Source organism: Pelobates fuscus, chromosome 4 (genome assembly GCF_036172605.1).
Source record: "Pelobates fuscus isolate aPelFus1 chromosome 4, aPelFus1.pri, whole genome shotgun sequence".
Taxonomy (NCBI): Eukaryota; Metazoa; Chordata; class Amphibia; order Anura; family Pelobatidae; genus Pelobates; species Pelobates fuscus.
In genome coordinates, this window is record NC_086320.1 from 111,225,814 (window position 1) to 111,240,618 (window position 14,805).

Below are 14,805 nucleotides of genomic sequence, written 5' to 3' on the forward strand. Positions count from 1 at the left end.
ACTACCAAAAGTCGTCTAAGAAGCCGGTAGTCCCTCTAGTGGCTCTCTGGTACACAGCCACTAGAGGAGGACTTAACCCTGCCAGCTAATTATTGCAGTTTATAAAAACTGTAATAATTACATGCTCAGGGTTAAGGGTGATGGGAGTTGGCACCCAGACCACTTTAATGGGCTGAAGTGGTCTGGATGCCTACAGTTTCCCTTTAATGAATGTGAAAGGTAAACGTGTACCTGTACTATTGGTATAAAATCAATGTGATGTGCTTAGTACATACTCCTTGACTAGAGAGCATTGATGAGGTCCACCTATAAATATATAATTCTGAAGACACCTTGGAGGTTCTACACATGTATGGAGTAGAGAAAGTAGCTCAATGTATTATAGATTTCACACTGTAAGCCAAGTGATTCACTGTGCATTTACCTGTGTCTCTCTGATACGCGCTTCTAATGCTTTCAGCTTCTCTAATGCCTGGCTGCTTGCTCCCATGTTCTGCAGCCTGGCTTGAATTAAATTGAGTTCATCTCTCATGGTGGACAGATCCAGGAGAAGTATGTTTACACAGCTGTCACATGCTGGAAGAAGAGATGTATTTAACAGTTTAAACATGTCATAACTTGTATGCTTTAATCAATACAATCCAAAATTACATTACATTTTACAAAATTGAATTAGGCCATGTAGAGCAATTGAGAGTTACTAAGTTACCCTTTTACGCGCAGGTTCTAGTTGTGCAAATTACATTTCAGCATCTCTCACTGTGAAGTCACGCGGCTCTTACGTGAGCAGCACAGACAGAATACAAGCAAATGCATACAGAATTCCAGCTTAATCCATCTCATGCCAATTATGTCATAGCATTGCTGCTATAGATGTATTTGAAAGTACTTGTTTGTTTCTTGTAGTCATAATTTTTGAAAAAAATTAGATACAAGCAAATTATCCAAAGACGCTCTGGACCTGGGTATTTAATAAGTACTTATTTTCACTGAATTTTGTTAGGCCTATTCGAGGTTATCATTTTAGCTATTTTGGTCTAAAATGCACAACATGTCCTTGTCACTTCTGCAAAATCCTTAGTTATTGAATAATCCCCACTTTAAACCACATCACTACTCAAATGGCCAATACAGTGTTGTCATAATTGTTTACACATTTTCAAAAGACACGGGATAGTTTTCCAGAATAATTGAAGTTCTTAGAACACTTACACTCTTCATCGCCATTTGTGTCTTTTGGGTCCTCATCTAGACATTCTATGGAATCAAATAAAATATACTTTGTAACTTGAAGCATGGATACATTTTAAAAAGGCCCCAAATGCTCCCCCCCAAAGTGCTACCAGATACATATCACACATTCTACATTTACAGCTTTATAAGTGTGTTATTTTGTTTTATTTAAAGTCAAAAGGTGATATGCCATTAAAATGGGAGCAGCCCATCTTACCTTACCTTGTTCATAAAGTAAAGATTTGACAAACTGCGTCATCGTATATACTGGGGATTGTCAAGTCAGTTGTATAGTCTATATTAATAGGGACTGATATCCCACTGTTGTTTTTGAGTGCCATAATCTATAATTTCTCCCCCGATTAAACTGCTCTATATGTGCGTTTCTGTTTCTTTGTGTTTAGATTGCAGTAGATACTGTAAGTTTGGAAATGGAAAGTCCTAACATTTTTATGTACCATGTAAACATTTCCCATAACCTCTGTATGTAGGGAAAAACAATCGCACTTGCACAACTCCTTTTCTCTCTTTTCTCTCCTACACATTTCCTCCTCGATTCCTCTCTTACTCCCTTTGATCTTTCTACGTTTCATACAATTCTCCTAGTCTGTCGGCTTTTGACACCTGCCTCATGTTACTAATTGTCCTGCGCTGCCAAATGGTAATATGGTTTTCGGTGCATGTTACCGGACCTTGATTTGTAGATATGAATGGGCGCATTGGGACATAGTTCAGTTCTCTTTACAATAGACGTATTTTGGTACTTTGTTTAACAATGATGCACTGTTTTCTTTGCATGGATCTGTGTATGCTGCTTCTCTTTCTATCCTATAAAGACTAAATGATAAAATAAATAAATGTCATTATTACCTCCAGTCAGTGAATCACAGTTGCCCCGATGCCCATTATTTCCACAGTTGCATGGCTGACAGTTACTGCCAAACTTTAAGGGGTTTCCATAGTAGCCTGGAGCACATCTAAGTAAGAACAACAAAATGAATTACATGCATACATAGAGTAAAACCCTACTGTTTATTGTATCAGACCACTTTTGGCTTCGTTATGATGAAGGAATCTAAATTATTGTGATTATATTTTGTGTTTTTTCCACCAAACATTACACATAGGGAGTGGGGTTTCTACAATACAAACTTAATTAGATAATGGTAGAATTGTGTCAAAAACAGTCAATTTTATATGTATTTATTATATATATTTTTTTATGTATTATGGTGTGACGCTGTCATTAAGGGGTCTTTTGTAGATTGAAAGCTTGCTTACCCTGATGCTTATTTGCATAAACTTGTTTGGTATAATGCAGTATCTGAGTTTTATACCCAAGTCACAGAATTTCAGAATAGGTTGGAGCCATATAAATATCAATAATAATTCACACTGAGTCTTGTTTTTATAAATAATGCCCTTATTTAGATAATCGAGCTGTGGTTTATGTAAATACTATGCCGTGGTTTGGTTAATATTTGAAGAAATTAAAACAATGAAGAATATGAATATCGGATTATTTTCACACACTCTTCAAGTCTCCTATGAAAATATTTCTTTAATTGGGTGCAAGTTTACTCACGTTTCACAGCTAATTCCTGTATAACCGGGTTTGCAGAAGCACTGCATGTTCCTACCAGATCCAGAACATCCTGTAGCAAAACTGCAAGGAAACCATAATAACCACAATTAGACTTGAGCGGGAAATCCCCATTAACAGGGATTATCATCATAACCTAGACATGGAGACATAGGCGGCTGGTGTAGTATGAAATGTATCCAAAGATAAGGAATAGGAGCACGGATGATAAAGATCAGTATCAGTAGAAAAAACAACAACAGTATAAACGTCACTTAATCTGATTAAGATGTAAAATACCGGTAATAGTAATCTAGGTCTGTTGGAATGAAAAGTTGATATTATTTATACATCTCATATGTTGCTTTCAATGCCAATGATAATACCACCTATAATACTATTAAAGATAAAAGTGGTTTTGATATTATTTAAATTTAATGGAGGGGGTGAGGGGGGGGGGTTAATGATGAGTAAAATAGTCATTTTTGTGCATAGATTTATCATTTCCACCAACTACAGAGATCATTTTTGTGCCCTGCTTTTGGTGGAATAGCCTCGCTTTTGGGACTGGGTAACTGTCCATGGGCAGCATAGAGCGCGGGCATTATTGGATGCACTCACACTGGCAGCGGGCACTAAAACCACACATGGTGCTATTCAGCAATGCTCCTTGCATGGTCATGAAGTTTGGGGATCAGTCAGACAGCCTATCAGTTGGGTGGGTCCCCCCTTTTCCTGGGCGGAAAGAGGTAAAGTCACTGGTGACACCCCTCAGGGCTCTGCTCACCCTGATTCGATTCCATACCTTCCATTGCGGGGAAGTGTGGATACTAATATTGGGTCAGGTGTTAATTTTAAGAGACTTGCCTTGATAAATATGACTCTATATGGAAGAGATATCACAACAAAACAAGTGATGGGTGCATAGTGCTACATGTTGAGAGGTATTCTACTGGTTTCCATAGCAACTGCATCTCAATCATTACCTCATATTAGAATAGCACCTGTTTTTTGTCATGTGTGTTCTTCTAAAATCAGACATAGGCAATCAGTACAGTAACATCTGTACCAAGAACAAAGAGCACATCTTCAATTAAATACTTTTCCTGTGTCCTTACTTATTCTGTTTCTAATAACTTAAAATTAACTGTTTCGTAGTATGCCGACCATGTATTTATTGAAAAGCATATTACAGCACAGGTAGAGAGGGTTTACATAAATTAAAATGCAAATTATATTTCCCACAATGCTTATTGTAGTATATTGAAAGACACAATGCATACACAGAAATAAAATGACTGCCAATACCTGTTTGAAGGCACAGAGAGCGGGCACGGACACAGACGGCATGTCCCGTGTGTAGCATTTCCAATATAGCCTTCTTTACACAATTCACAGTTGTCACCTGCAGTATTCTGTTGACAATTCTAACAGTAAAAAAGACATTGATTATTATGTAGAAAATAAAAATATTGCATGTACCCACTGCTCAACATCCTAACATATCATTCCCCTTCTGCAAATTAGAACCGCAAAGTCCTCTTCAAACCTGCCCATCCAATCTAGAATATATTTACACACATCCCAGCTTACAGAGCCACCCACAATGTGATGCTTGCTTCTTACATGTCTACCACGATTACCCTAAATAGTTGTAACAATGTGTATTTTAGGGGCAGAAGGCCCAGAAATGTACCCTTTTAGCCCCCTGATAATATCAGGCAGTGGTGGTGGTTGTGGAAGGCACTGAAAGCATTCTCAAAGAATCAGTGAATGTATCAAGTTATAATGTGTGTGAAAGTCATCGAGGATATCTTGCATGTTTATGTAGCTGAGAGGGTATGATCACTCATCAAACAGCAACATCCACAAATACACATTTTATACTTATTTCTAGATCATATATCTCTTTAAAACGAATGCTGGCTAATCATCAATCATGTGTACTGGAGGTGTCATAAAACCACTGGAACATTCCTTTGCCTTAGGGTATTTACCGTCTTACTAAACCTATCTGATCTATCTGATCCTATAATCATGAAAACATACACCTAAATCATTAAGATCCCACAGTGCAGTAACGTTAGTCAACCATATCCTCATTCCATAGAAACAATGGAAACAAATCCTTTAGCCAAGGGTGCTACAGCAATGTACCGAGAGAATCAGCAGTTAAATTTAGAACACATATTTCCATCCAAACAGCTTCAAAGAGAATTTCACCTGCCAGGACATGTTACAAGTGATTAAAGCCCCAATCCCCATCAATGGAGCTGCCTGGTGTCACAGCGACACACATGGAACTTGATTACATGAGCATGAGTGACAGGATTGATGATGAGTGACAGGGTTCCACGTTTTCTAAAAATGTGACAGGGGTAACTAAATAACTTTCAGTTACTGTACCTTCAAGAACTCAGTAATTGATATATTTTGAATGCCATTTATAAATGCTAATAATAATTCTAATATTATATACTTCATATATTATTTATTTATTTATAAAATATTTTACCAGGAAAGATACATTGAGATTTCTCTCGTTTTCAAGTATGTCCTGGGTCCACAAATCATTGCATTGTTACAGTTAGTGTACAATAAAATACAAAACCAATATTAATATACAATATATACAAAATTTAACATAGAACAGGTAGGAAATATATAATCAACCATGACAGGTGCATTCTGTTTTGAGGTATGTAGAGAGGGATCTCTTAAAGGACTTTAGGCTTAGGGAAGATTTTAAAGTGTCTGGGAGGTTGTTCCATAATTGAGGTGCTCTGTAGGAGAAGGAGGATCGGGCTGCTTTCTTCTTGTATTGAGGTAGACTAAGTAAAGTGTTGGTACTGGATCGGAGGTTATAGGAAGTGGGAACAGCCGGGGAAAGCATTGTGTTCAGGTAGGAACATATTCAGGTATATCTCTGCTACATGTATGTTTTGTGTGTTAAGTGAGTTTTCTCCTGCAATGGCCTGTATTTTGTTAAACACCATTACTTTACAGTGATGGTTATGTTCCAGACCGCAGCTAATGACAAGGCTGGTATCTTTGCAACTCAGACATGACGAAATTAAGATTATCTGATTGCGTGGAATAAGACTATACTCGGAGTCTAATATAAAATGTCCACATACTCTATTTGCAGCACACACAAGTCCTGTAATGGCTTGCCCTGTCTGCGCAATGAACCACATTCTGAGGCACTCCTTAAAAGGTGCTGAACTGCTTACATAGCATGGTTACTGCACCTTAAAGGAACAGTACAGCATAGATCTTAGAATATAGGAGCATTAGCTATACAGAACACTAATGCAGGTTGGCTCAATCAATTGCGTATTAGAATTCTCAAAGAAAAACAGAAAAAAAACTGTACAGGAGCAAACGATAGGATTCATTCATTAAGCAGTGATTTTACAATAACATTTTCAATAGTAACTCCTTTCCACACCAATGAATGCACAAGCTAATTTTTATTTTGCATAAGAAAACAATTTAAATCAAATTAGAGATTAAACTCCACTCAGCTGAAAATCCATTTTTTTTATTAGAGTTCTTTTTAGTACTGAAGTATTGTGTAAGGCTGTATACGAACCCCATTTCCTCCACAGTATAAGAGCCGCATAGGGTTACAAAATACAAAGCTGCATGCTGGCAGCCAGATGAGATTTGATCGAACTGATTGTCGTCTGTACAGTATAGGCTTCAAATATCATCCTGCAATGTCTGTATCACTAATTTTGCAGACACCCAAAAGCTAATAAATGTTTATTCAGAAGCCTACCCTCCTCTGAAAGACTTCTTTATGCACAGTATGAACCATTGCAGTGCACACAGCTAGCACTCTAAGTGAAAAAGTGAGTCATAAAAATAACAGGTGGAAATAGGTGTCAGGTGTAACACTATAAGGGTTACCCACTAAATTGCAAATTGTCAGGAGTTCTCCAGGTCATTGCAATTTGTTTGGCCAAAATAGCAAAGCTGAAAAAATCTCCAAGTCAGCTATGATTCCAGCTGAGCTAATTTGGCCATAAATGTGCAACTGCGTGCCTAATTAATTACAGTTTTTTGAATTGCCCATTCAGATGTTGCTCAATAGAGTGTAGAATGCAGTGAATTCAAAGTGAATTCAAATTTAATTTAGCATTTAAGGCAGAAACGGACAACAACTCTCCAAGTCAACTACATTTGGCTACTTTGCCTGAAAATTTACATTCACTTCGAATTCCCAACAATTTCCACTTTATTCAATAACCCTCTGTATCACCCACAATATATCACACGCTCTTTTTATAGTTTTCAGAGCTTAAATTGTGCTTCGACATGCCTGTCTTTACAACTGATAGATCCCTGTGTATACTTTTAAAGTCTCTAGGGACAAAGGCCATAGTCTTTTCCAAACATCTTTTGAAGTGGACATTTTCAGATAGTATCACACATAAATGAAAATATAGCTGTCATTGTACATACCACTTTAGTTTAACACCATAACATTTTATGTGTACATTTTGATAGCAGAATTGATGGCAAATGTGAATAATTTTCATATATAAAAATGTTGTCCCATCCGTCACCTGTCTATGGAGATAACATACACTTCTATGCTGACGTTAGATGATACCCAACTCAGCAGGGCTTATTTACAGATAAGGGAGACCAAAAGGCTCTATCAGAATGACTCTGTGCACATACAGACAGGGTTATTCAGTAAAGTGAGAATTATTTCAAAGTGAATTTCAAATTTAAGGTCAAAAAAACTAAACTGCAAAAATTCTCCAAGCCAATTATTCTTCTAGTTCAGCAACTTTGGCCTTGAATTTGAAATTTTAATTAACTTTTGATTCCCAACAATTCTTACTTTAGTCTACTTCGACATCTCTGGCAGGTTCACATTCCTGTTGGCACTCCCTCTGTCTGGCGCTCATTAAATAAATGAGGGCCAGACCAGAAAAACATATATACATGCATTTCATATTCCTTTCTTGTAATGTGTCGGGAAGCTGGACATATATCATCCACAGCCTCCCCACACACAGCCTCCCCATGCAAAGCCTCCCCATGCACAACCTCCCCACGCACAACCACCCCAATCACATCTCACACAGTATACCCGTTTAACCGCCTATTTACACAATACACATAGAACATGACAAAGATGACACTTTTAATTAAATTTAGAAAAAACTAAACTAACCAAGTTCCCCACTACATAATTCCCATTAAACTAGAATATAACATTAGTGGTTCTCAGACAGACACAATATTTTAGAAACACTTACAATGCATATTCCGGTCCCATCGTGACAACGTGTTGAATGCCCATTACATCTGCAAGGAACACATCTTCCCATGAACAATCCCTTGTTGTCTCTGTAGTGTCCAGAAGCACATTCCTAGAGAAGACAAATGAAGTCAGATTGGAAATATGCAATATTAAACTATGTACTGAGGAGCAATGGCAAATCAATAACAACGCCAAACTACAACATGCAAACACATGTGTAGCAGTTAAACATTAGCCAAGCAGTGACTTTCTGTATCAAAGGTTGGTTTCTCAGAGCAATATAAAATTGTACATAAACATTAGGGAGCTAGCCCTAGCTAGTAAATATGAACCAGTGTTCTAAAGATAAATCAACAGAGATTTAATGTTAGAATTTGTTCATCATCTTTTTCACATAGTTTTCAAGAAACTGCAGTAGAATAAACCTGCAGAATAAAAATATAATTTTTGCATAATAAAAATATAATTTCCAGGGGCCCGCGCCCTGTGCCGATCGCTCCAATGCTTGGGACTGTTCACCATGTGCCTTACCAATGCCGACTACAGGTATAGGATGACTCCAGGTAATTCTCAACGCCGCACCGCGGCCTACTCTGCTGCCACCCCGCCTCAGCAGCGCAGCTATAGTAGACTATACCCTGACGGACCTTACACATGACTCCCCGTGAGGCAATCGTCCGACGTCGAGGCAAAGTTACCCTCCTAACGCGACTCTACATGCTCATGCTTGGGGACAGTAAGCAGCCACCAGTTTGACCTGCTAGACCACATCCTGAGGGACACTACGGGACTATTACTCATTTGATCGTACCTTCAAGCATTTATGTGATCCCTAATATGTACACCGTCCTACCTGCTATCTGCTAAGTAACCGTTGTAGTCCCAAGACTGCTCACTCAACTACTAGCATACCTTACATTTGCATGTTTTCATAGTCTAGCGTTATGCAAGGATAGCCAGCCTGTTACCATGATCTTTCCAGCTTCGCTTAGCCATTAGACACAGACGACTTATAATGTTTTAGCACTGCCCCATGTTTGCACTGTTCTGCTTAATGTCTCTCCCTTTTGTCATTTAAGCCTGTTTATCTCATGTTATTGCCAGACCGACGAATAGATCTAGCTTGTTTGCAGCATACTGATACACTCGAAGTCGATATTATACTGCAGTATATGATCCAGCCTGTTTCTAATATATATTGTATAATTGAGACCTACACTGATGATCACTCATGTGGTGTTTCGCCAGCCTAAGCTTGAATACCTATATAACACTACTGTTGAAACTCTTAATTAACAAAAAAAAAAACAAAAAAAGAGGCCGTTACTCTTGGGAGTACATGCAATCTTTGTATAAACCAACTGTGCATAACCTGTATTTTTCATGCATTAACCCCCTGTCTTACTTTCTGTACTGATCCAACTTTTGCCTCAATAAAAACAAAGATTGACAAAAAAAAAAAAAATATATAATTTCCCCTTAAAATAACTGAAATAAGGTAAATTTTTAATGAAATCAGCACAATCCAGAATTTAAAGAAAGATGCATCCACATTTGTTATTGAAATCTATATCAGTTCAGATCTTTGAGATTTATTCACTAAACACCAATTGGGTTGGAATTAACTTTTTTTTTTTTTTAAATCAACTTCAAATTTCATGCTTTTCCATGCATTTTGGATGCTGGAATGGAAGTTCCAAAGTAGCTGAGGATCTGCTTTTTAGCCTCTCCTGGTCTACAGCAATGCTCAAATCTATATGTCAGATCATTTTCACTGTACACCAAGCATGTCAAACTCGCGGCCCACAATCAATATCTTTGCGGCCCAGCTAGTCGCAAGTTTGACAAGTTAAGGCAGAGTAGGCACCTGTTTTCCCCACATTGCAGGTGCCTACTCTGTACGTGGCCAGGAGGAGAGGACGCGCGCGCCCTCTGTAGTGATATGACGTCATTCTGGCCGGGATCACTAAACTGCACGCGTGAAGGAGCAGTGAGGAGCAGGAAGGGAGACCCCAGGGAGAGGCCCCAAGAAGCTCCCAAAGGTAGGGAGTAATAAATAAAATGATTTGTGAGTGTGTGTCTGTCAGTGTGTGTGTCTGTCAGTGTGTATGTCTGTCAGTGTGTATGTCTGTCATTGTGCGTGTGTTTGTCAGTGTGTGTGTGTCTGTCAGTGAGTGAGGGTGCGTGTGTCAGAGAGTGAGGGTGTGTGTGTCAGTGAGTGAGGGTGTGTGTGTCAGTGAGTGAGGGTGTGTGTCAGTGAGTGTGAGTGTGTGTGTCTGTGTCTGTCAGTCAGTGTGTGTGTGTCTGTCAGTCAGTGAGTGTGTGTGTCTGTCAGTCAGTGAGTATGTGTGTCTGTCAGTGCGTGTGTCTGTCAGTGAGTCAGTGGTGCAATGGCTGCGGCTGGACAGTGGAGGACCTGGAGGTGCGTGGAGGCACGCAACACCACGTCACAATTAGACGTGACGTCAACCTGTTCCACCTTCACAGGGATTCAAGGAGTAGCGGGAGGATCCACTTTGGCACAGGGTGCGGACGGTGCCAATAGGGGTATACCAGAGGCTGGACTGGCAGCGGCAATGTGAGTGGAGTCTGCTTATTGGCTAATATTGTTTCTTTTTTTTTTTTAAACAGGGGCAGGGGTTTAGTAGAGGGGGGTGCTGTGATTTAATATAGAGGGGGGCTAGGGTTTAGTAGAGGAGGGTGCTGGGGTTTAGAAGAGGGAGATGTTATTGTTTTTTTTATATTATACTTTTCAAAGTAAACCTACGTTTAAGTTGGTTTTTTTTTGTGGCCCACATAAACTTAAACCTTGTATATTTGGTCTGTGCTAGCCTTTGAGTTTGACATGCTTGCTGTACACTGTTCACCACTCTGTGACATGTATACAACTCCCTGCGCTTGTTTCCAATTCTATTAAACTTGGCTAATTCATGTGCTTTATTCTGCTTTATAAGACTGACATTTCAAGCACAGGTATACAGTTAAAAGACTGTTTATACTTATGGGGTTCCATAAAGAGAGCAATTATGGGGCAACAATCTAATATAATAGGAATCGACACGAAAACCAATGGAATGTTATTACTACAATTGCTAATTTTTTTAAACTTTTGTTCTTCCTTATTAACCCCCTTTAGCGCTACTCAGAGGGGCAGGCAGCAGCTAGCCATCCACAGTTACAATGTTTGTAAGCATCCAGAGTTAATTTAAATCTATAAATAACTCAACTTGGGAAAAAAAAACTATTAGAAATAACTGAATTGATCTGGTAAACGTGTTTTTACTTGCTCTACTTAGCATCCATAGCTGCCAGGGTGACCTGCAGATCCTATTGAATGTAATTTGAGGATTCTAGTAGAGTAAACCAAATATAGAAAAAGAGCAGATTTATATAATAGCAATACTATACGAATAACTGAGAATTTAAATATTGATTTATTTTGAAGCTAAAAAACATTATAATTTGAATTACAGTTTTTTTTCTAAATAATTTGCTGACACAGCTAAAAAAAACCTCCAGCTTAATTATTATACAGTGAGGGTTATTCACTAACGTGAGAAATCAAATTGAATTCAAAGTGAGTTTCAAATTCAAGGGCAGAACTGCAAACATAGCCAAATTTTGGCATTTCAGCTATTTTAACCTTAAATTTAAAAATTCACTTTGATTTTACCTTCACTTTTGTGAATAACCCTGTCTTTATTGACAGCCAGGTGTGGTTGCTGCAGTCCATGAGTTTCACATTTACAGCTAAACAGTTATTCTTAACCTTTATTCTGCTGGAATGGGAACCCAGCCCAAAGTGTATTTACCAATACAGCTCTTGTATATTACCTATTTCTGCAACGCAACAGAGAATTGTAACCCTTTCGGTGCTGGTAGTGATGAAGCACAATGCATAGTGCACTCAAATAATATTGTCTTTCAAAACAAAGTACCAATAATAAATGACTTCTGAATGTGGATATGCGATTTGGAGATTTCTTTTTTTACATTCTAAATTCTTCGTAAGGAAATGTATAATATGCTTACCTTGTTCATTTGTCCATCTAAAACATTTTGTTGCTGGTTGAGTCTGACAGGCACCTGCAAAAATTCCACCCTCTGCTGCATACCTCGAGCCTCGCATAGTCCCAAGAACATAAAGAGATATACGAGGTGTAACATTTTTGTTGTTTTCTTTTGAATATTTTTTAAATTTCCCGACTTTGAATCCAAATCCACAATGTAGTTCTTTCTGGGTGGTGGGTCGCCTCTTCTTACACCTTCCCGTTAAATATCAATATTCAGTTTGCACCCATTCTTTAAACGGTCTTGTGCAGCTCTCAATACTGTCAGCCACCTTGCGCTCTGTCCTTCTTATACCTCGAGCTCTCTGGAGTCCAAGTCAGCTATCTGTGGTTATGCACTAAACTCCACCTTCCTAACCAAATGTATGAGTCATATTGTGTAATAAATATATGTGGCCCTGAAGGCTTACAGACAGCTCAGTAGAAGGTAGTGTATCTAAGGTGTGTCTGATAACACATTGCCCCCACCCTATGCGATTCAGACATTGCTAGACCATTGCTACAGTAAATCATATCCTGAGTAATGCAGTAGACAAATATGAACTGTGTGTGATGGATCAGTCAGAGGTGCAACTGTTTCCTCTGGGCTACATATTTTCAGCATAGCAGGGATACACAGGAATAAGGTTTAGGACGTTCTTCCTTAACAAGTCCTTGCAAGTTTGAAACTTACATATTTTGCGTTGACAGTATTAAGGTTGCTAATTGCATCATTAACCGATGCATTGCTTAAACTGGTGCACTGCCAGAGGTATACTTTCATTTGTGCTGTCACACCCAACTTCAATAATGTTTGTGGACAAAACATAAGGTTATTTGCTGAGCTCTGAAGGTGGATCAGAATTTCAAAATTCAGGGATAATTAACTATTTTTTCTAAAATTGTCATGTGGGTATTCACTAATGGGAGTTTGAAAGGACATTTAGAGATCATGAGAAAACCATTTATCAAACTTCCTGGAATGTCAGAATGTGGACCCTCAGAAACATATTTTGAGACTTGTACCTCTTTGTTTATCCAGGCAAAAATGACTTTGCATATAGTTAAGATCCAAACTGAAAGGAGCAAATTCTCATCAAATTAATTTGCAACCAAAACTTCAGATGTATTTCACTGAATTAATCATATTCTGAATTAAGCCAGACCGCCATTAAATTGCCTATAATTAGACCCAAATTGGAATAGTTAATGGGTTCCAAACTATTTTTTAAACTAACTCTTAGGCTCTCCTCTGTTTATTTACTTGTTCTGGCTATTCTCCACCAACCTGCACCTTTGTCTTTCAGGCACATCTTCTGCTATTTATGACACCCCAGTCATCCCCTCCCTACCCTTCTCTAACATCAGTTGTTTTAAATGTTAAACTCAGACTGATCAGTATTGCTTCAGACCTGAGGAAGAGGGGAAACTCTCGAAAGCTTGTCTTTGAAATATTATGTTAGTCCAATAAAAAAAGGTATCATTGCATGCTGCAATACTCAGAAATAGCCCCAGGGCTGATTTCTGTTCAATCTTTGCAGTTTAAAAAATAAAAATAAAAAAGTAATTAAATAAATGTTAATTAATATAAAAATAAATTAATACCCTTTGTACCCATACTAACTAGGGCAGCCCATCTGAATGTTCCTCAATCCTTTCCTCATAAATGACAGGATACCATTTAACCCACATACTACTACCTGTGGTGTGGAGGAAAGGTATCTAGGTTAAATTGTATTCTGGGATATCCTTGTTTGATCAAACCCCGCGTTGAGTCCAAAATTGGTACCACTACTATTTCAATGGGTTCCCGGTGGTTGGAATAGGCACAACACAGGCAGGTTTGAAACAACTGCTCACAATATAATATTCACTGTACTATCAATGATGTCCTCAATGTAATGAAGACCCCTTTTAGAGTGGGCAGAATCTAAGAAAGGTGTGCTTTCAGAATTTATTTTTTAGTATTTGTAATGCTAAAGTGTTTTTTAATGTTAAGAATAGATACAATTTTAGAATTTAAAACTGAAACACTAAACTAATGTAATGTACATAAAATGTGATAGGACCCATTGATTTATATATGTCTTCCTAATTTAGCTTTGGTGGATAGATAGCTTAAGTTGGTGCTGAAGTCCATGATAAAATGTCAGCGAGTATTATCTGTAATATACATGAGGATACATTTTCTTGGTCCATGGTAGAGATACAGTGGTTCATCTATAGACTGGAGTATTTAAGGCATGACTTCATTAGGTTATTGCACCAAATATTTGGTCACCAGTAAACGCCATCTGTAAAGCTCTACGTGTATATAGATCTCTAGAAAAGTGTTTATGCTTGCTTTGCATACTCTAGTACACAGTAATCATGTGGCATAAAAAACACAGAGTGGCCATGCAGGACCAGGGATAAATCTACAAGGACTAACACTGCAGTTTTGACATATACTTTTAGAAGAAAATCAAATGATAAGAAGATAAGGGTAAGGAGTAAGTAAAAAATATAAAGGGTGTGCAGCCCTAGTGATGTGTGCAAAATAAGGGGGTGAGTACATGGCCATTCCTTTGTAGCTAATAGTAAGGTCATCAATCTCATCTTCCAGACCACGGTAAATAAAAAACGTCATGAAAGATGGGTAAAGGGATGACAAGAAG

At 38.1% G+C, this 14,805-nt stretch overlaps 1 protein-coding gene across 1 annotated transcript in view; it reads right to left on the bottom strand.

The window, feature by feature from the left end:
* The window catches only part of LAMA3 (laminin subunit alpha 3), a 272,254-nt gene that overhangs the window by 25,527 nt on the left and 231,922 nt on the right, over positions 1–14,805 (bottom strand). The window contains exons 41-46 of the mRNA XM_063451472.1: positions 8,095–8,208; positions 4,124–4,242; positions 2,819–2,899; positions 2,104–2,210; positions 1,213–1,257; positions 425–576 (exon numbers count right to left, since the gene is read on the bottom strand). Coding sequence (XP_063307542.1) covers positions 425–576; positions 1,213–1,257; positions 2,104–2,210; positions 2,819–2,899; positions 4,124–4,242; positions 8,095–8,208 — 618 coding nt within the window. The remainder of the gene's footprint in view (positions 1–424; positions 577–1,212; positions 1,258–2,103; positions 2,211–2,818; positions 2,900–4,123; positions 4,243–8,094; positions 8,209–14,805) is intronic.